Source organism: Danio rerio, chromosome 9 (assembly GCF_049306965.1).
Source record: "Danio rerio strain Tuebingen ecotype United States chromosome 9, GRCz12tu, whole genome shotgun sequence".
NCBI classification, from domain to species: Eukaryota; Metazoa; Chordata; class Actinopteri; order Cypriniformes; family Danionidae; genus Danio; species Danio rerio.
In genome coordinates, this window is record NC_133184.1 from 13,550,001 (window position 1) to 13,572,826 (window position 22,826).

At 39.6% G+C, this 22,826-nt stretch overlaps 1 protein-coding gene across 1 annotated transcript; it reads left to right on the forward strand.

The window, feature by feature from the left end:
• The first annotated feature begins 9,430 nt into the window (after positions 1-9,430).
• On the forward strand, positions 9,431-14,982 carry LOC141376054 (uncharacterized). Its single transcript, XM_073912444.1, has 2 exons — positions 9,431-11,693; positions 13,919-14,982. Exons 1-2 carry the CDS (start codon positions 10,679-10,681, stop codon positions 14,980-14,982), a joined length of 2,079 nt encoding a protein of 692 aa, XP_073768545.1. The 5' UTR covers positions 9,431-10,678.
• Positions 14,983-22,826: the final 7,844 nt, after the last annotated feature.

The window sequence follows — 22,826 nt, forward strand, 5'->3', positions numbered from 1 at the left end:
AAAGTCAGCGCTGGCTGCCATTAGTCATTTTCTAGAAGTGCTGACGGATATTAAATACAGGCAAACATATCATATATTGGATACCTCGTCTTGACGGACTGGTCATTAATTATAGGAAAACAAAGGATAACAATGGATTGAGTATGGAAACTAATTTCTGTGACAACTCACTTCTGTTCTGATAGATGGCCTTTGTGGAGACACACACTTCATACAGACAGACAGTCATGGGGAGATTTTATTGAAGCTTGCATTGATAAATCATATAAAATAAGTAATTATATATTTATTAACAGGCTATTAGTTTATATAAATGATAATAGTTTTATCAAAAGTTTAAATTGTCTGCTTGCATACGCTATTGATCTGTCATCGAGTTAATGTTAGAATAAAGCTTACTGATGTACTTCACAGAAACCTAGATAAAGTTGTTAACCTAAAACTGAACATTGTAGTTAAGTTAAAAAGGCTTAAGAGTGGTTTGTGGCAATTTTATGGCTACTATGTGTTTATGATAATCATTTGGGTAAAAATAATGATAGTGATATAGTATTATTTCTTACAGGGCCTATGTTATATTTCATATATATTTTCAGTTTTTTTGTTTTGGGTAGCTTTTTAGTGTATTTCTGAAATTCATTATTATAATTTTTTTTCCAGATTTAAAGTTTACTTTATTTATTTTTTGTTTAATTTTTATCATTTTGATAACTTGTTTCAGTTACTGTACATCTTTTATTTTAATTTTCTATTTATAGTTTATTTTTATTTTTAACCATACTTTTTCCATACTCTAATTGTATGTATGTTTCAGTTTTAGCATTTTTTTCAGTTTCTATTTAATTTTCAGCTTTAAATTTCTTCCATACAGTATTTTTTTTATTTTATACAATGTGTTATGCAACACACACACACACACACACACACACACACACACACACACACGCACACACGCACACACATATATAAACAAAAATAAACACACACGGACAGACAGATGGACGGACAGACCAACAGATGATAGATAGATAGATAGATAGATAGATAGATAGATAGATAGATAGATAGATAGATAGATAGATAGATATATAGATAGATAGATAGATAGATAGATAGATAGACAGATAGACAGATAGATAGATAGATAGATAGATAGATAGATAGATAGATAGATAGATAGATAGATAGATAGATAGATAGATGTCTCATTTCATTTAGTTACACACAGTTACAAAGCAATATGTCTTCAGCCCAAAGCACATTCATGAAGTTCTTCAATTAACCTTTTGCCCTCAACAGAGCACAGAAAGCTTCTGAAACATGAAGGTGAGTAAATAAACACAGAATTGTCATTTTTTGGGTGATCAGCAAAAACAAAGATTGCTACATCATCTGTCCTTTTCTTTTGTTCTCGCTGTCTTCTGATGGAGCCCTGGGCCCTGTGGCTTGACTTGTCTTGTTAATGGCCCTGAATGACGCAGTAATGGGATGTAAATACCATTGTACTTTTTAACATACCACCAAAGCACACACATTCAAAAGTAGCCTCTCCCTGTCTATTCAGTTCTCCAGTGTCCTCCTCAAAGCAAACTCAATGAGGAGAATGAAGGATTTGAATCTTTTCCACTGGAGATGTTGGAGAAGCTGTGGATTGACTGAAGATTGTCTCTAGTTTTTGTGTCGTAAGAGAACTATAGGGGCCATTTACACACAATGAATGGGTTTAAAAGTAAGAGATGCAGCACTTAAAGTCCACATGAACTCGAAGCTGCGATGGTTTTTATTTTCGTATTGTGATGCAGTTCCTAGAGAAATAGTGGGCGTGGCTTGTTTTTTCTAATGCGAGCTGACTGAATGTAGTTTAGCAGGCATTTCATTCAAAAAGATTGGAAAAAGGAGTTATTAACAGGCACCACCTTCTCACAATTTCTGTTTGTTGTTAAAACTGACAGCTGAAGTGGGTGTGGTTAATTCTAAGTTCCACCCCCAACACCTCAAAATCACATAATCCTCGATCGCAGCACGATAAAGGCTGTCTCATTTAAAAAAAAATCCGAAGGCTCCTTCACATGCAGCCTCAAAATGTGTCCTTCGTTTCCTAGGCAATGAAGAATCCAACTGGTGGATTCTTTGCAGTCTTGAACATCCCAAGATCCATTGCTCACTGATAACGGCAGGGCATTTTTAAAAGAAAACTTTAGATTAAATGTATGAATTTGGTTTTATTTTCGTTGGATATCTAAACACATGTAAAAAATAAAACAAGTATGACGTTTTACTAAAAAGAAACTTTATAGACAGTTTACATTTTTATGTCTACATGTATGGACCAAAGCAAATACATTTTCTGCTTCTGTAAACCTTGCTTTGCCTTCCCTGCTGAAAAAACCCAGCTTAAACCAACCTAAGATGGTTTAAAGGGGTTTTGGCCATTTCCAGAATGGTCTTGACCAACTTGGTTTAAGCTGGAAATAGCTAGTTTTGGCTGGTCTCCCAGCCTGGCTAGGCTGGTCAAGCTGGTTTTAGCTCAGGGGTCACCAATCTTGGTCCAGGAGGGCCGGTGTCCCTGCAGGGTTTAGCTCCAACTTGCCTCAACACACCTGCTTGGATGTTTCAAGTATACCAAGTAAGACCTTGATTTGCTTGTTCAGGTGTGTTTGTTTAGGGTTGGAGCTAAAATCTGCAAGACACCGGCCCTCCAGGAACAAGTTTGGTGACCACTGTTTTAGCTGGTCATCTCACAGCTTGACCAGGTAAAACCAGACTGGAAATGTCTGAAACCAGCCTGGAAAAGCCAAAACCCCTCTAAAACCAGGCTAGTCAACCAGCTAAAACCAGCCATTCATCTTAGACTGGTTCAAGTTGTTTTTTTCAGCAGTGTCCAGATTACTTAAAATAAGTTTTAAAATCACTTTGAAAAAAAATCTTTACAAATTTTGTTACTGCTTATTAACGGCAGCCATTACAGTTGCCTGCTGACCAGATCTGTCTTTTGTAGGCTAGATTGTCTCATTTCAAAACGTTCGGTTTGGCCTGTGTGGACTTCGAAGGACTCACCTTTGAAGGATGCAGCCTCTGAAATGAGACACAGCTATGGTAAGTTTTGATTTTAATTGTTTAAGAATTGTTTGTAAAGCACTTCCTGCTACGTTGATGTCAACAGTTGTCATGTAGACTTGTTACTGTAAACAGAAGCTCGGAATGCTCGCCCTGCCTCTGAATTTTTGAATTCTCCACTGCTTTTGAACTGACATTGATGTGACATTTAAGTTTAAATTATTTTCTTTTGATGACCAAAAATGACAGAAAAAATGTTACAGTGTCTGAAAAAAGACTTAAAGGATGTATTGTAGATGCAGTATGGTCAGTATGTGTAAAGTGCTTTAAATGTTTAGAAAAATGCTATATAAATGTAAGAAATTATTATTATTATTATTATTATTATTATTATTATTATTATTATTATTATTATTATTATTATGTGTTTTCATTTTAGCATGGAATTTAAAAAATTAAACAATGTCTTCCTCCATACTTTTCCACTGTGATTCTGACAAAATTATATCCAAATATGTATGTCAGACATATGTTTTACTGCCCATTTTCTCCCATTTACACACTATGGCCAATTTAGTTTATTCAATTCATATGCTGCATGTCTTTGTATTGTGAGGGACACCAGACCACCCGGAGCAAACCCACGCGAACATGAGGAGAACATGCAAACTCCACATTGAAAGCCAAATTCGAACTAATGACCTTCTTGATGTGAGGAAACCATGCCACCCCTGTATTTAGAACAGAACAAAGTGCAAAATTGCAAATACAGTTATTAAAATTACATAGTATAATAGTTTTTATTAAATACAACATAGGTCTAGTACTGGAGTGGCATGGTGGCTCAGAATGTAAGAATGGTGAATGTGAAAGTGTATGGGTGTTTCCCAGTACTGTATTGCAGCTGGAAGGGCATCCGCTGCGTAAATATATATGCTGGAATAGTTGGCGGTTCATTCCGTTGTGACAACCCCTGATAAATAAGGGACTAAACCAAAGAAAAATTAATGAATGAAGATCTAGTGTTAAATTGAAAACATTCATCATTTATTCATTTTCTTTTCAGCTCAGTCCCTTTATTAATCAGGGGTCACCACAGTGGAATGAACCACCAACTTATCAAGCATATGTTTTAAACAGCGGATACTTTTCCAGCTGCAACCCATCACTGAAAAATTAAATTGTAAACAAAAGAGGATATTTTTAAAAATGCTAGTTGTTGGTTACAACCCCCTAGAGTTCATTATTTTACCATTTTTAAATCCATTCCGCCAATCTGCAGGTCTCGTGGGAGCACTTTTAGCTTAGCTTAGCATAAATTATTGAATAGTATTAGACCATTAGCATCTTACTCAAAAAAATTCTGAAAAGAGATTCTGTAATTTTCCTATTTAATGCTTGACTCTTCTGTGTATACTTATGTTGACCTATACGCTTACTATATATATTACTGCTATATATTATATATACTATATGTAATATATTATTAAAATCAATATCTGCTAGACAACATAAATAAAATACATTTTATTATTTATATTTACTTATGAACAATCAAATAATACAACAAATAAAAAAATAGAGCAAGAACAAAAATAAGACAAAAAACTGAACAGAAAAAAAACCAACAAGCCTTTTTGTTATACATTTCCATCTTTTTCACTATCTTGCTACAAGACAGAATTTACCTTGTAAATGTTTCAGGAAAACACGTAGACATCATAGCCATCTCCTCTCAGTTATTTGCCATAGTTAAATTCATAACATGCCAATTACATGTGAAACCAATTTCAAGTGTTCGCACATACATATGCTGTTTCTTTTTTTGTTAGTTAGTTATTGTCTTGATAATAGAAACTATGAGCCAAAAAAAACAATTGCCAAAGTGAGATATGAGCTACATAAGAGACATTTCTTGTATGTACATTTAGGGCTTATATGTGGATATAAAGTAGCAATACAGGAGACCTATATGACCTGTATATGCACATATACAGTCTGGACCTCAGTTTCGCCTATATGTGGCATATATATTATCATATATGTGCATATACACTGCATATAGGTTTCATATATGCACATATATCCTCATACATGTTCTTTCCATGTGGGATTATACATATATGTTCAAATATATTAGCTATAATTATACATTTGTGCTTAAATATGGCCTTATAATTATATAAAGCCTAATGTATGTGAACTTATTTGTTAATGTTTGAAATTCCAGTGAAATTTCATTATTGTAAAATATGTGTTGCATATTTGACATATATTTTAGGTAACACTTTATTTTGATGGCCCATTTGAGGATCAGACTGTCTGCTTAATATCTGATACTGCTCCTTCAACAGACATTTGACTATAAGATACTTTGCAAATACATGTCGACTTATGACAACCCTAACCCTAACCCCAAACCGAACCTAACAGTCTACTTATAATCTAATGTGAATTAGTTGGCATGTAGATGCAATGTAACTGAATTCATCAAACGTGTGACCACATTTCATGTCATATATGCAATGTATTTCAATATATCAGATTAATGTATGGGTTATTTGATATTTTATTATGTAACACGAAGGATATTCATGGGTGTAGCTTACTGTTTTTGTGGTCTCTTAATTTCTTGTGTTTATTTGCTCCGCGGCCTCTTTAAGATATGAATCTTATCAGCAGTATTGGCCCACTTTTTATCCATTGTGAGATCAGCCATTGACAAAGATGAAACTTTAGCCATTGCTGAAAGCCAAACTCTTTTCTTTCAGGACCTCTGCTCCATCTGAGGTCCCATCAGGTTATCACAGAGGCCCCTGTGGCAGTGGATACCTGTTTTTTGACTCAATACAGCTCTTATCTGGAGCCCACCCTGCTGTGGTGACTGTCCGTCTAGCAGACACAAATTCCAGGGCTGTACTCAGTGTGGCCGTACACGCTTCAATGCGTCCGGTGCAGGCACATTCATGAGCTCTCAGCTTTAGAAAGTGTGTGTGTGTGTGTGTGTGTGCGTGTGAACTGTGATATAGCCTGCTGGATCAGTGTTAGGAAAGTTGTGTCAGTTTTATATGTGATGAAAGCTGTGAGAGATGCTCCTGTCATCATGTTTAATTACCCCTGTTCTGCTAACAGAGCTAAATATTAATGTTTAATGGGTAGGATAATGCTAGTGTCTTAGCTCTCTCTATAATGTACAACATTAATCAAATCAAGTTCTGCAAGTTATGGATTTGTTGGGATAATTATAGAATAGATCGTATACAACTAAAATAGACAATACTACTGATTGAACTCTAAAAAATGATAGAACTACTATAAAAATGAGAAGTATTTTAAAATTTTGCATTTATAATCTGATTTCGGAGGTGTTATTTAGGTAACACTTTACAATAACAGTACATGAATAATGATGTCTTAATATGTGAACCAAACATTATTATGAATTAATGACAAGATTACGTTGTGCGCTAATCATGAACTAACATTAACTACAAAATGAGTCACAAAAGTTCTAGTGTGAACAACAGCTACCTTAATTACCTGCTAATACATGCTGTTAATTAATGTATTAATTAACATTTAAGTTTAAGCTAAATATAACCAACATAAAATAATAATCAATGTGTAATTATGTCATGACTTTACTTGGAGGGGCACATCACCATTAATTCATGTTGATGTTGATGTTGACAAAACACTTTTCTATTGTTATTCAGTGTAAACACACACTAGATGAATGTGCATAAGGAGTTTATGAGTAGTTAAGAATGGGTTGATGATGATACGCCCCTCCAAGTAAAGTCATGATGATATAATTAAACATTAACATATCATGAGCTCATGATGGTTAAATTAAGCATAAACTAATGTGGTAATTAATATATTAATTAACAAACAGTCATGAACTAACAAGTAATTAAGGTAGCTGTTATTCACACATTAACTCCTGTGACTCATGTTGTAGTTTGTTCATGATTAGCGCACGCCATAACTCATCATTAGTTCATAATAAAGTAATGTTTAGTTTACATATTAACACATCATTATTCATGTACTATTATTGTAAAGTGTTATCGATATTTGTCATTTGGGTAGATGCTTTTAAACTAAAAAAAAAAAATCTATGAACAGTTTCTGAAAAATAATGAAGCAATATTGAACAGCTAATTGTAGCTTGTAATTCAGTGGGGTTTTCCATGTATTTATGCCTTTGAATTGCATTATGGAACTCTGATATTTGCTCTGACAACTTGGGATGTTAAAATTAAATTCTTTAAAAATCTTTTATTGACATTTGTAGTCATTTGAAATCTATATACTCTATTCAAATATATATTAATACAGGATTTGACATTAAAAAACCCAAAACCATAAGTCATAAGTGTACATTTTTAAAATTGAGATTTATACATCACCTGAAAGCTGAATAATTAAGCTTTCCATTTATTATTAGCAATACTCAGACTATAATTATACTATTTGAAAATCGACAACAATTTGAAAATCTAGAATCTGAGGGAGCGGTTAATTCCGCTGTGGCTTCTCCAGATTAATAAAGGGACTAAACCGAAAAGACAATGAATGAATGAATGAATCTGAGGGTTAAAAAAATCTAACACTGAAAATAATCTGCTTTAAATTTGCCTGAGCATGCAAATAACTGAAGTCATCATATTACTTGTTATTTGATTCACAGTTGGAAAATTGCTAAATATCTTCATGAAACATGATCTTTATTTTATTGACTAATTTTTACTTATCGACTAGATTTTTGGCATAAAAGAAAATCTGATAATTTTGACCCATGCAGTGTATTTTTGACTACTGTCAAAAATATGTGCAACTTAAACCTAAATTAACTCAAATGAATGAATCCACCTTCCAAACTGAAAACACAGATGATTTATATACATCTCACTTCCACCAACACCTCACATAATGACATATACATTTAATCTCAGTTTGTGCTTTTGCTTTGTTTTCTCATGTTTATACCTTTAACATTATACTTTATTTTTGTGTGTACGCGTTTTGTTTTGTGAGTCTTTCAACACATCCGACCACATGAGTGTGGTCACTACAAAAGCACTACGAAAGCATTCAGATCAGATATGTTTTCAACTACCTCTGGAAGTTTATGGGCTTATCAACTTGTGACTGGATTGGTAAAAAGGCAACTTATAAATTGAGATGACTTCGTCATCCAAATCAAGGTTTCTACAGATTTCATTGTCAAATTTAAGACCTTTTTAAGACCTTTATGAAAAAACTTTTAGACTTCTCCATGACTAAATGCAATTGATTTTTTCTAATGGCCCAGTTAAAACATTTAAATAAACATTTAAAACAAATGTTTTGGTAAGGAAGATAATTAAACCATATTGGTAAATAGAGTTAATAAATAAACGCGTGTTAAAACTTTTATTGAAATGGTATGTTAGTGATTGGATGGGTGTTAGTCCGATTTGTTAGCATGAATGTAGGAAAATTAAACTGAGATTTATATTATTAAGCTTTAGATTTAGAAATGAAGGCCTGTTCAAAATGATGTAAGACCTACAACACACTATTTCAGTGAATTTAAGACTTTTTAAGGCCCCATGAGTACCCTGGTGAATACAATCAGTCTCCATGGGAAACACACATTTTTGTCAAAATTTAGTTATTGACAAATTCTTATTAAATGACAATGTTACACACATACTGTTTGCTATATGGAATGCAAAAACTTTGAAGCTCAATATCTCAAAATCATTCAGAACGCAGAGCCTTTAATTCCAAGAGACAATTTGCTACCATTTCTGTTCTATTGCTGTTTTGTGTTCTGTGTTTACCTAATGTTGTATCTTTTGCACTCAATAAAACAAATACATTTTGATTGGAGGGTGGCACAGTGGATTAGTGTTAGCACCGTCGCCTTCCCGTGTTGGCATGGGTTTTCTCCGGATGCTCCGGTTTCTCCCATCCAAAGGCATGCACTATAAGTGACTTGGAATAACTAAATTGGCCATAGTGGATGAGTATGTGTGTAAATGTGAGAGTGCATGGGTGTTTCCCAGAACTAGGCCGTGACTGGAAGGGCATTCGCTGCGCAAAAAAAACACATGCCAGAATAGTTGCTGGTTCATTCCACTGTGGCGACCCCTGATAAATAAGGGACTAAGCCGAAGGAAAATGAGTGAATAAGTTTTGATTGGATGGGTGAAAAACTATTAACCCAGAGCCACCGATCAATTGGGATGACATCATCGTCCACTTTATGTCTCCTAAATACCACCAGTCTCCACAGGAAACTCCCCCTAACATGTCTATCTCTCAGACAGCGTTTATCAGTGGTGTGTGCCTCCAACAAGGCGCTTCTCTGCTGGTGCACAAATGTCTGTTTTATCCTCGACTGCACCAGCATGAGGAGGTTAAACACTCCACGCATGAGACGCTAACCAGGGGAAGACTTCCCATCATCCCCACCTGATCTTTCCCAGCAGGACACTAAAGCAGAACCGTGTTGGGCTTTTAGCTCTCTTTGAAAGACAGAAGAGCGCAGGAACGCCTGAAAAAGCGAAAGGTGACAGAGAGACAGACGGGTGATGAGATGGAGAGAAAGGACTAATTAAGCTCCGAGGATGAAAACAGTCGACGGTATGGAGATTTGTTTACCCGTGAAGCCTTTCATTTGCGAGTAACGGCGTCTTTCAGCAATCTCTTTAAATCGCTCCCTCCTTCGCCGTCTCACTTTGTAACTCTACATCTGCCGGCTGTGGGACTCCAGAGAATGAGCGGAGAGAGAGAAGAAAAGGGTGGAGAGTGCACGGACAGAAAGGAAAGTGATTTGTGGGGAGAGAGAGAGGTCGATGTGGTGCTGCTTTGAAGTCAAATGAATCACTGTGTGTTTGTGAGCGAGATCCCAAAAGCAGAAAAGAGGGAGCTTTAGCTCTTTAGAAGCTCAGGCTGAGGAACGAGTGAAAGAAGAAAGAGTCAATGGCCGAGGGACTGTTGGACAGAGAGAAAAGAGAGGGAGGGGGTGCCGCTGCTGGCTAAAGAGTTCTTGCTTGAGTTTTTTGGAGTGAGTGACTGACAAAACCCCAGCTCATTCCTTACATTCCCCCTCTGTACTTTTCATCTTTTTTAACATTGTGTTTTCAACTCTAGTCCCGTTGGTGCTCGCTGTCCTCTCATCTCACACACTGCCATGATTTATGCAACCTTTAAGGACACTTTTAAAGGAACACTTCACTTTTTTTTTGGAAATAGGCTCATTTTACAAGTCCCCTGGCCTTAAGTGTGGTTTATTCATAAACTAATTTCGAGAGGATCACGTGCTTATAATCAACACGGCTGGCTCCTTATTAGCTCCGTAATCAGCCCCATTAGATGATTACGGAAGCATTATAAATAACCTGAGTTTATCACTCCAGTTATCTTCGTCTTGAAGAAGCTCAGTCCGCCTCGCTATAAGCAACAGCCTGACTAAGCAACAAGCAACAAGCAACAAACAACAAACAACAAGCAACAAACAACAAGCAACAAACAACAAGCAACAAGCAACAAACAACAAACGAACCATCAACATCTTCAATATTCCTACAATACTATACAAACCAACGGAACACCAGCTATCAACATGGAAAACAACGGCAACAATAACACCAACAACAACCAAGAAAACATCCACCAAGAACACCCCGCTCCACCCGAGACGCCCGCGGCGCTCCACTCTCACTCAGCCCCGCGAGGCAACATACTAGAAGCCGAAGCCTCTACCAGAGGCCGGAGGATGACTCGCTCCACTTCAGCCCGCACATACCAAACCGGATCCGTTTCTCCAGCAGCACAAAGACAACAAATAAGCTCACCTACCTCATCATATGCATCGGCCTCCTCCTTCATTCACCCGACGAAAAGAATTACAGTCAACGAACTCCGAAAACTTCTTGCAGACCTCGGCATCCACGCTCCCCGTTCACTCAATAAACCGGAACTTCTGAAACTCTACTCTAACGCCACATCGGACTCTCACCCTTCCCATACATCACCTACAAGAGGAAACAATAGACAATCCAGCGATCGCCCCACTCCGTATCCAACGCAAGGAAAGAGAAAGGAAAAATCAAAACATGCACCTCGCCGCACTCCCGCCAGACCACGCCCCCAGGAACCACAAGCACAACACATGACGTCACACCTCACCGACCAGGACTACAACCAGACGAACTACAATCCCCAATCTGTTCCTCCTCAACCCTACTCTACCTCTCTTTCCTGGCCTCCAGCCCCCATCTCCAGTTCTTCTAATAGCCCTAATTTCCCCTCTACTTCAGCTACTCATTTCCTCCCTTCTAACACTGTTCCTCCAGCTATTTCTCAACCTCAATCTTTTCCCCCCTCTCTCCAACCCCCCGCTTCATGCTCCATCCCCTTTCAACCTGCTACTCATCCTTCCTGCTTCCCCTCTTCATCACTCCCCCCCATACTTACAAACACAAACCCCACTCAGCAAATACCTACCCCCGCACCAGTTTCTGCCTCACGCCCCCCTTTCACACTCTCTTCAGCCACGCCCCTTCCTCCACCTAACAACGCCCTGGCAATGGAACCACCCCAAGTCTCCAATGCAGCACGAAACCAGATCCTCTCAGGTGCCGACGTTGACCTCATCACTCTCCTATCACCCATCACACCCCCCACGGCGGAACGCCAGGTAGATTGCGGCGAATATTCTCTCACACTCAAACAGCCCCATAGCTCTCATTCACGCATCCTATCTTTAGCCGAATTTAACATAGCCTTCTCCCGATACACAGACATCATCTGCTCCGTTTTCCCCCATAGGAGACGCGAGCTAAATGACTACATGGCCATCATCGCCGAGCTCGCGCTCTCGTATGGGGGAACACATTTTTATACTTACCACAAACTATTCTCCGCTAAATGCGCAATTAGAGTGACTCAGTGGAATCAGTGTCCTTATTGGGGGGCTTTGGACACTGACCTCCACAACCGAGTCTTCCTAGGTTGCCGCAACCTGTCCTGCGCGGTCTGCCGTTCTAACCTGCACCCTACTACTTCCTGTCCCTTCATTATTCCTTCTTCCGACACTCAGACAGCAGTCAAATCTTCCAGCTACACCCCTCGCCCCCCCAACCATCACATTCCCCCTCTTCTCTCCTCCTCTTCTTTCCATCCCCCTCCCAACCGTGACACCTGCCAAAACTTTAACATTGGCAGGTGTCACAAAAACCCATGCAAATATTTACATATTTGCTCCTATTGTGGCGGCGCCCACGCCAAAATCGTCTGCTCTGTTTGGAAATCCCTCAATAAAAGATCAAAAAATTACCTGTCGACTCCAATTAATGTTCCTCACCTGGCTCATGAATTACATTCTCACCCTGATACTAACTTTTCTGCTTTTCTCATTTCAGGTCTAACTCACGGATTCCACCCTGGCGTTTCAGCACTTCCTTCCTATAATCTCTTTTGTCCCAACCTACAATCAGCAAACACAGAACCAGAAACTGTCGATTTGCTGATTAAAAAAGAAATTGAAAACAAATTTATGATTGGGCCATTCTCTGCTCCTCCATTTACCGTTTCACGCATTAGCCCAATTGGCATCGCTACACGAAAATTCTCAGATAAAAAACGTCTAATCATTGATCTATCTGCCCCACATAACTCCGTCTTCCCTAGCATCAATAGCACCATCGAGCCAGACGAATTCTCACTCCACTATCACGACATAGATCAAGCTATCTCCCTTATCAAAATAGCTGGACGCAACGCGTGGCTCGCTAAAGTCGACATCACATCCGCTTTCAAAATTATGCCTATTCACCCCGATTTCTGGCACCTGTTTGGTATCCAATGGCGATCAAAATTTTACTTCTCAGTCCGACTTACCTTCGGGTGCAGAAGTAGCCCCAAAATTTTCGATACGCTCTCAGAAGCACTATGTTGGATTCTCTCCAATAACTACGGCGTTCCGTATCTGATTCATCTCCTAGATGACTTCCTAATCATTTCCCCGCCGTCTTCACCGCCAGCCAAACACTTAGCGATCACCCAAAAGGTTTTCGCTGATCTCGGTATTCCTCTCGCTGAAGAGAAAACTTCCGGACCCAGCACTTCCATCGAATTTCTGGGTGTAAAATTAGACTCTAACAAATTCGAAGCATCCCTCCCCCAAGAGAAAATCGATCGCATCATATCTCTTTCTCTAATCTTCTTAGAGAAACAAATATGTACCAAGCGCGAACTCCTATCTATCCTCGGGCACCTAAATTTCGCCATGCGAATTATCCCCCAAGGCCGCCCGTTCATTTCTCACCTCCTCCAGCTCGCAGCTTCAGTTAACAGTTTAGAAGAATCCATTCTTCTTAACAAACCCAGTCGCGAAGAACTCAGCTTATGGATCTCATTCCTTAAGCAATGGAACGGCTGTTCCTTTTTCTATAGCGACCTAATCACATCCCCAGTCGACATCAGTCTATTTACCGACGCTGCCCCCTCAGTTGGCTTTGGAGGCTTTTATCAAGGGCATTGGTTCGCCTCCCCATGGCCACACCAAATGCTCAATATCCCTCAAAATCAATACTCATCAGCTCTCTTTGAACTATATCCCATAGTCGTCGCAGCCATTCTATGGGGTCATCAATGGTCTGCCTCTTGCATCCTCATCCACTGCGATAATGAAGCCACTGTACAGTGCGTAAATAAAGGGCGTTCCCATTCCCCGCCTCTCATGCCTCTACTAAGACGCCTAGTATAGACATCAGCTAACAAACAATTTGTTGTGGTTGCTAAACATGTACCAGGATGCAAAAATCAAATTGCTGACTCTCTCTCTCGTTTCTCTTTTCAGAAATTTCAAGAATTGGCTCCAGAAGCGGACCCCCATCCGACACCTGTCCCTCCCTATTCAGAAATGATCTTGCCATAGATCACCCTCTACATAACCTCCGACATATTTCTGTATCTCTCATCCTACAAGGAATAGCTCCCAGAACCCTCCAGTCATATCTCACAGCCTGGAATTCATTCAAACACTTCCATTCAGTATACAAAGCACCCTTCCCCGACTTTTCCCTCCTCTCAATTACCTCCTTCATATCCCACCTTCACATTTCCAAAAATATGCAATCCGGCTCCATCAGAAGTTACCTAAGCGGGATCCAGTTTTTCCATAAATTAATTCACGGATCTCCCTCTGATGCCATACTCAATTCTCAAACTTCCCTCCTCATCAAAGGCATACAGAAAACCCACCCTCACCCCCCTGATCCTAGGCTACCCATAACACTCAACATTCTCACTAAATGCATCCACACACTTCGCAAAGGTTATCAATCCATCAACACAGCTCGCACCCTCGATACCATGTTTACCCTAGCATTTTTTGGCTTCCTTAGATGCTCAGAAATCACAACCACTTCTAAATTCAACCCCTCCATTCACCCTACCATCTCCGATTTGACTGTGCTTGACAAAGAAACCATTTCCTTCTTCGTCAAACAGAGCAAAACAGATCAAATTCGCAAAGGTCACCATATATACATATTTGACATACCATCCCCCATCCACCACTTTCAAACCCTTCTAGCATTCCTACAGTTTAGGAAGCTCCAAGACCCCAACCCCCGGTCTCCACTTTTCACAGACGACTACAACCGCCCTGTAACCAGATTCTGGTTCCAAAAACACCTCAAAGAAATACTACGGCTATCAGGTCTCTCCCCCGACTCATTCTCAAGCCATTCTTTCAGAATCGGGGCCGCCACTACAGCAGCCCACAATGGGCTCTCCCAAAGTCAGATCCAAGCCCTCGGCCGCTGGTCCTCAGATGCCTTCAATTCCTACATTCGATTCAGCCGACCACATCTCAAAGAAGCCCAGTCGTCTCTCACCAGACGACTTTCACCATCCTGAAATTACAGCAACTATCTGTAACCCCCCCCCCCCCCCCCCCCACCTGCTTTCTAGAGCCCTCATCCCAGCCAATAGCCCCAAGCTACCAGTAGGAACCTTTTAAGTCTTCACTTCCTTCTTGCGTTGAGTTTCTCCGCACCTCCCTTCTCTCCTTTCTAGCGTTGAGTTCCTCCGCACCCCCTTCTCTTCCTTCAAGCGTTGAATGCTTCCGCTCTTCTCTCCATCCCCTCCCTCTTTGAACCTCCCCCCAACATCCTTACTCCCTACCCCCTTCCAGCGTCGAGTTTCTCCGCTACTTTTCTTTTTTCAGCGTCGAGTTGCTCCGCTACTATCCCTCCTTTCTAGCTCCAAGTTCTTCTGCTACTCTTATCTCTTCAGCTTAATTAACACATCTAAAGCCCGACTCCCCCGGAGTCAATTACCCCCTTAATTACATCCCTCAACAATTGACATTTTTCTTCTTTTCTAGCGTTGAGTTCCTCCGCATCTCCTATCCTAATTTCTATAGCGTTGAGTTTCTCCGCATCTCCTTTCCTTCCTTCCAGCGTCGAATGCCTCCGCTCTTTCCTCCATCCCCTCCCTCTCTCTCCCCCCCCCAACATCTTCACTCCCTACCCCTTTCCAGCGTCGAGTTTCTCCGCTTCTTTTCTTTTTTCAGCGTCGAGTTGCTCCGCTACTATCACTTCCTTCTAGCGTTGAGTATTCCGCTACTCTTTTCAGCCTAAGCTTTGACTCCCCCGGAGTCCTGCTCAGCCCACCTCCTATAGGAGTCTCCACCTCCCCCTCCCTATTTAGACTCCTGTAGGAGTATAATCTTTCAGCTCTAACTCCCACGGAGTCGCCCCAAGAGCTACGACTCCCACGGAGTCCTCCCCCTCCCCCTCTCTCCTGCCCCGGCCAAATACGCATCTTTCCTGCCTTCTTGCGTTGAGTTCCTCCGCATCTCCTGTCCTATATTCCCTGGCGTTGAGTTCCTCCGCATCTCCTTTTCTTCCTTCCAGCGTAGAATGCTTCCGCTCTTTTCTCTCTCCCCTCTTATAACCCCTCTCCTCTCCCCCACCCTTAACTCCCAATCCCCCTTCCAGCGTTGAGTTCCTTCGCTACTTTTCTTTCTTCAGCGTCGAGTTTCTCCGCTACCTTACTATATTCAGCGTCGAGTTCCTCCGCTACTCTTTCTATATTTCAAAGCATCACTCACCCACGCTCAGACTCCCCCGGAGTCCCCGCCCAGCCCACCATCTACAGGAGTCTCCACCTCCCCCTCCCTTCCCAGACTCCTGTAGTAGTCCAATTCTACAGCTCTAACTCCCCCGGAGTTGACCACAGAGCTCTGATTCCCATAGATTTCTTTTCTTTACCTTTCCAGCGTCGAGTTCCTCCGCATCTCATGTTCTCTCCTTCCTAGCGTTGAGTTCCTCCGCATCCTCTTTACTTCCTTCCAGCGTCGAATGCTTCCGCTCTTCTCTCCACCCCCTCTACAACCCCTCTCCCCTTCCCACTCCACACCCCTTTTCCCAGCGTTGAGTTCCTCCGCTACTTTTCTTCTTTCAGCGTTGAATTACTCCGCTACTTCCTATTTCTAGCATCAAATCTCTTTGCTACTCTCCTTCCTTCCGTTAGGCACCCTCCCCAACCCTGCCGCCCCAAACCCGACTCCCACGGAGTCCCCAACCCTCCTAGAATCAGTTACAACTTCTCCCACAGTAACCTATCTCACTTTAACTGACATTTCAGCAGCCGGATATGGCACTGACCTCCTGCTTTTGGGGGGCACTTCAATACGCGGCTGCTGTCCCGAGCGGAAAACGTTTGCCTTTTTGGGGAGTTTTCGAGACCTACCTGACCTCGAACTCCCCTCTCGCCCTTCTAATGGGAGGGAGCCCCGGGCTCGAGGATATTACGAGCTCAGGGCTCTCTCCCGGGACAGCATGCCAAATACGCTTTATTGATTATCAGCTAAGTGTGAACTCTTGAAGTGTGGTTTATTCATAAACTAATTTCGAGAGGATCACGTGCTTATAATCAACACGGCTGGCTCCTTATTAGCTCCGTAATCAGCCCCATTAGATGATTACGGAAGCATTATAAATAACCTGAGTTTATCACTCCAGTTATCTTCGTCTTGAAGCTCCCCCCTTTCCACCCCTTCATCCTCCTCCTTTCCTGATGGGCGACACGGTGGCCCAGTGGCTAGCACTGTTGCCTCACAGCAAGAACACCGCCGGTTCAACTTTTCGGGCCGGTCGGTGTTTCTGTGCGGAGTTTGCATGATCTCCCCGTGTTCACGTGGGTTTCCCCCGGGTTCCCCGGTTTCCTCCCACCGTCCAAAACATGAACCATAGCCAAATTGACTAAAACAAATTATCACCCAATACAACCTCAGTTCACACTTCTCACGGTGACAAGCAGGGGAGTTTTCGAGACCTACCTGACCTCGAACTCCCCTCTCGCCCTTCTAACGGGAGGGAGCCCCGGGCTCGAGGATATTACGAGCTCAGGGCTCTCTCCCGGGACAGCATGCCAAATACGCTTTATTGATTATCAGCTAAGTGTGAACTCTTGAAACAGTTTACAATTTTTAAATCCATTCAGCTGATTTCCATGTGTGGTGGGAGCACTGTTGTATTGTGGCCGAGAGAGCTAATGTGCTGCAATTTAAGAAAACACATATGCGGAGCTATTGTTACTTCCCATACTGATACACTTTCGGTGGGCAGTTAATGTGACTTTTTTCCATTTTATATGAATCCTTTTACAGCATCGATGTTGTAATGAAATTAAAATTTAATCAGTTAAATAAACTTTGGCCTTCATTTAGTTGCTCAAGCATAAAACGAGAAGAAAAGCTATTTACTAGCACGCGCCTGTCAAAATTAACAGACTAGCGCAAAAGTTCCATTGAATATACTGGGCTAAATTCATCTTTTAAAGACATGGCACAGAAAATTTAATTTATGCTGTGCTTTTTGTACAATCTGAGACCCACTTTATATCGGATATCACTCAGCCAGTGGAGATCACTGATTTTTAAAGAAAACAGACCTTAAACATGGCGATTTTGAAATGGCATATTGTTCACCGGAAGCGCTTGACCCAGGTTACTGACAAATTAAAAGTCCTTCCACATACTTTCGCATATACCCTATTACAAAAAACGACAGCAAATTGAGAAAAGATCTTAATCAGTTCAACAGCACATGTGCTGCCAGTCCTCACAATGCAAGCACATTTATTCTGAAGAATGTTGGAAAAAATCAGCCATAGGAATGAAAAAATAATATGGAAGTCAATGGCTGTTTTTTTCAAACAATTTACGAAAATGTGCTGCATTTTCTTCCAACATAAAGGAAACATTTCAAGGAGACCATAAAACATGGAGGATCCAGCTATTTAGGTTATGGTTATATAGGCTAATAAATACTAAAAACACTTTAATCAGGATATTAAAATAAACAAACAACTACTAAACAAATAGTTTGTGTTTAACGGAGAGAAGATTTTTTCAACACATTTCTAATCATAATAGTTTTAATAACTCATCTCTAATAACTGATTTCTTTTATCTTTGCCATGATGATAGTACATAATATTTGACTAAATATTCTTCAAGACACTTCTGTACAGCTTAAAGTGACATTTAAAGGCTTAACTTGGTTAATTAGGTTAACTGTGCAGGTTAGGGCAATTAGGCAAGTTATTTTATAACATTGTATACCTTAAACATTAAAAAAACATTTTTAAAAAATTAAAACTGCTTTCATTTTAGCCGAAATAAAACAAATAAGATTGTCTCCAGAAGAAAAAAATATTATCAGACATATTGTGAAAATATCCTTATTCTGTTAAAAATGAAAAAAAAAAAATAAATAAAATTCAGGTGGGGGCTAATAATTCTGATTTCAACTGTATGTCCGAATTCATAAAATTCGAAAATCAGTATGCAAGAAGTACCAGGATGAGCTACTACTTTTTGGAGTGATTCAGAAGTGTGCATCCAATGCACGCCACGATATCCCATGATGTCTCACAACACCGTGAGATAATTCGTAAAAGGGAGTAAAGCAATACAACTCACATGGGTAGGTCACGAGTTCCATTTATACTTCTCACATTCATACTGTATAGAACGTACTTTTCTAGCGGTCGAATAGTACATTTAAATACAACAGCAGTACCAACTGAGTAGTAGGCAGTCTTGGATGCAACCATAGTCACAGCACTGTGGCATCCGTCAACAGTGGTGTAAAGTAACTAATTACAAATACTCAAATTACTGTAATTGAGTAGTTTTTCCTCATGAATTGTAATTTACTAAGTAGTTTCAAAATCTTTGCTGTAAGCATTTGTACTTCTACTTGAGTATGAATTTTCAGTACTTTTCCACCACTGTTTGTCACATTTTTTGTGTCTCCTTGAAACATTTTCATCGTGTTTCATCTTTTTGTGTTGTGCAAAAATGCAGCTTGTTTGTTTAATGTTTGTGTTGTGTGAAAATTGCTGCACGTTTTATTAATGTTTGTGTTGTGAGCAAATGCAGCGTGTTTGTTTAATGTTTGTGTTGTGAAAAAATGCAGCATGTTTGTTTAATGTTTGTGTTGTGAGGAAATGCAGCGTGTTTGATTAATTTTTGAGTTGTGAGAAAATGCAGTGCATTTGTTTATTGCTTTTGTTGTGAGAAAATGCAGCACGTTATTTAGTGTATATGCGTTGTGAGGATTTTCAGTACGTGTGCTGTCAAACTAATGAAGATCTTTTCTTAATTAGCTGGTGTTTTTTTGTAATTGCATGTGTTTTCCTAAATTACAGCCTGTTGAGCTCTCTCGACCACCTTATTTTTAGCTTAGCTCACAATAGATCCTATTTTTCTAATTAAAATTAAAACTGGTCATTTCTGTAGTTACCTCTTTGCACAACATTCACCTGTAATACCTCTCTTGCATAATATCTTGCACAACATTGTTCAGTCTCATGTAAAAGTACTTGTATAGCCTGTTATATGTGTATCTTATAGTATATGTAAGTTAGGCATAGGATTTTAAAATAGCTATTATGTCCAGTTTTTGTATTTATGATTATTGTAGCATCGTTGTCCTGCGAGCCATGACATTTTGTTGTTCTGTATGTCCACACATGTATCAGAGTGACAATAAAGCTTAACTTGATCTGGCTTATATTGTGTATGAAGACTGATGGAAAATTAAAAACTTTTAGGTTTATATAACTAGGAACTATACCCTCATTCTGGCATAATAATAAAGGAATTTGATTAGCCGCAGGCACAACTTTTTTATTTTCCGTCAGTTTTCTATATATCATGTAACTACAGAACAGTCAAGCTTTAAATTGGATAATTATTAAAACTCTTTTTTGACATTTTTGATTGAGATGCTAATGGTCTAATCTGATTCAATCATCTATGCTAAGCAAAGCTAAAGGCGCTCTCACCAGATCGGCTGAATAGATTCAACAATAGAAAAACTCAACTTTTTAACTCTAGAGGGGCCTATTTTTAATTTTATTTTTTTAAATAGTGTTTCTTTAAATTTGTCTAAGAATTCAAAAAAAGGATGGTTAATTAGTAGTTTACATTTGAAAGGCTTAACTGTGAAAATGTCAATTAATAAAATGTTAGAAGAGCAAAGGTATCTTAGTTAAACTAATAATCTTGCTTGGGCTTCGTTAAGTAGACATTAAATCTGCTAAAAGATACTTTTCTAACAATTAAAAGAAGGCTTAGTTTCAAATCTAGTTAACAACTGACTAATATTGACTGGACTAATAAACAAAAAAACAGGCAGTATTATAAACATTTAAAAGTTGGAGTCAAGTTTGGAAAAACTAAAAAGATAATTAAAGAGAGAAATTTAATGAATAAAATCATTTCAAGAGTTCACACTTAGCTGATGATTTACAAAAGCTTGTTTGGCATGCTGTCCCGGGAGAGAGCCCCAAACTCAAGGGCTCCTCGAGCCCGGGGCTTCCTCCCGTTGGCAGAACAAGAGGGGAGCCTGAGCTCGGTGGATCTCAGAACTCCCCTGCCGCTGTAGCTAAGGGAACACAAGGGATTAGACAAGCTTGATTGTTATGCATGTTGAATGTCTTTGGATGGAGGGAGGAAACCGGAGAACCCGGGGAAAACCCACGCGGACATGGGGAGGATGTACAAACTCCTCACAGAAACACCCACCGGTCCTGTGGAACCAGGGCCGGCAGTGTTCTTGCTGTGTGGCTCACAGTGCTAACCACTGGGCCGCCGTGCCGCCCAATCACAGGTAAAGGAGGAGAATAGGGGAGGAGGGGGGTTTCTTCCAAACGAAGATAAAGTGAACTGAAAACTGTGGCTATTTATAGTAGCTTAGGCCTCATATGATTGGAAGATAGTGATTAGCAAATGCGAGACTGGCCGTGATAAATCATAAGCACGTGATCCTCTCAAAATTAGTTTATGAATAAACTTCACATTTTTTTAACTTTATGTAAATACAACATTTTGTGTTGAGATAAGTTTACCCAAACATGTCACACTCAAGTGGTTCTGAATTTTTAACACACAAAACAAGATATTTATTGGTAATGTTGGTAAAAAAAATCTGCCTTTGACCCATTGATATCCATAGTAGAAATAAAAAATACATATTCATAAATATGAACAAAAATACATAATCAATATATTAATATTAAAATTATTTCAATATATCATCATTTGTGTTCAACAGAAGAACGAAACTGAAGCAGGTTGGCAACAAGTGGATGATGAATACATCGTCTTGTAATGTTTTTGGGTGTACTATCCCTTTAGGCATAATTCTCAAGTTAAAATAACTTAAAAAATAACTTAAAGAGCTTATTTTTTTTCCATTCCGATGTCCTGGCTCACATTTTAAACCCAAAAAATACAAATCCCTCCCAAAAATGACATTTTTCATATGTGAGCCTTTTAGAATATGTCAACTTAAAGAAACATCTTCTTTTTTTTTTAAGCAAAATGCATTTTTTTCTTTCTTGAGGGTGAAATAGGACCCAGACATGTTCTTGACTGGGTTTGTGCTGTTTTATCCTGATACGGAAACACCAGCTCAGTTGTGGTTTCATGTCAATTAACTATCTTCGTCGTTTGTAAAATTGCCAAAAAAAAAAAAAAAAAAGTGTTCAGGATTTTAAAGCAGGTTAAGAAGGGTATTTGCATTTCTTTCACGATGTATGTGGAGGAAGAGCACAATCTGACTTCTTTTTGGTAGGTCTGTCATGTTTGCCTGTCTGTCTTTCTGCTGTATTTATCCTGAGGCTCTGCGGAACGTGTTTAGGTTTGTGAAAGCAGCCTCTAGACTGCTGGATATGAAGATTGCTCATTGGTGAATAGTTTTTGTGTCCTTTTGGTTTAGGTACAGGCAATTTTAGTAGTAAATTAATGAGAGAGGGGGGGGGGGTGATGGGGGGTAAATTTCTATGCCCTCTACTTGATTTTTTTCTGTTGAAGGCAATAGAAGATGTTTTAAATAATTTTAGTAACTGGTAACCACTGATTTACTGATTTCATAGTATTTGTTGCTCTGTGAATGCCTTGTCTTATACATAGTTTTCTTTTAAATCATTACACAAATCATACTGAACAATTAATTAATAAACTGGAAAGTGAAATAAAATGACACAAATGGATTCTCGGGTGTTACGGTGGCTTAGTGGTTAGCACGGTCACCTAACAGCAAGAAGGTCGCTGGTTCGAGTCCCGGCAGCACCAGTTGGCATTTCTGTGTGGAGTTTGCATGTTCTCCCCATGTTGGCGTGGGTTTCCTCTGGGTGCTCCGGTTTCCCCTACAGTGAAAAAAAAACATGCACTATAGGTG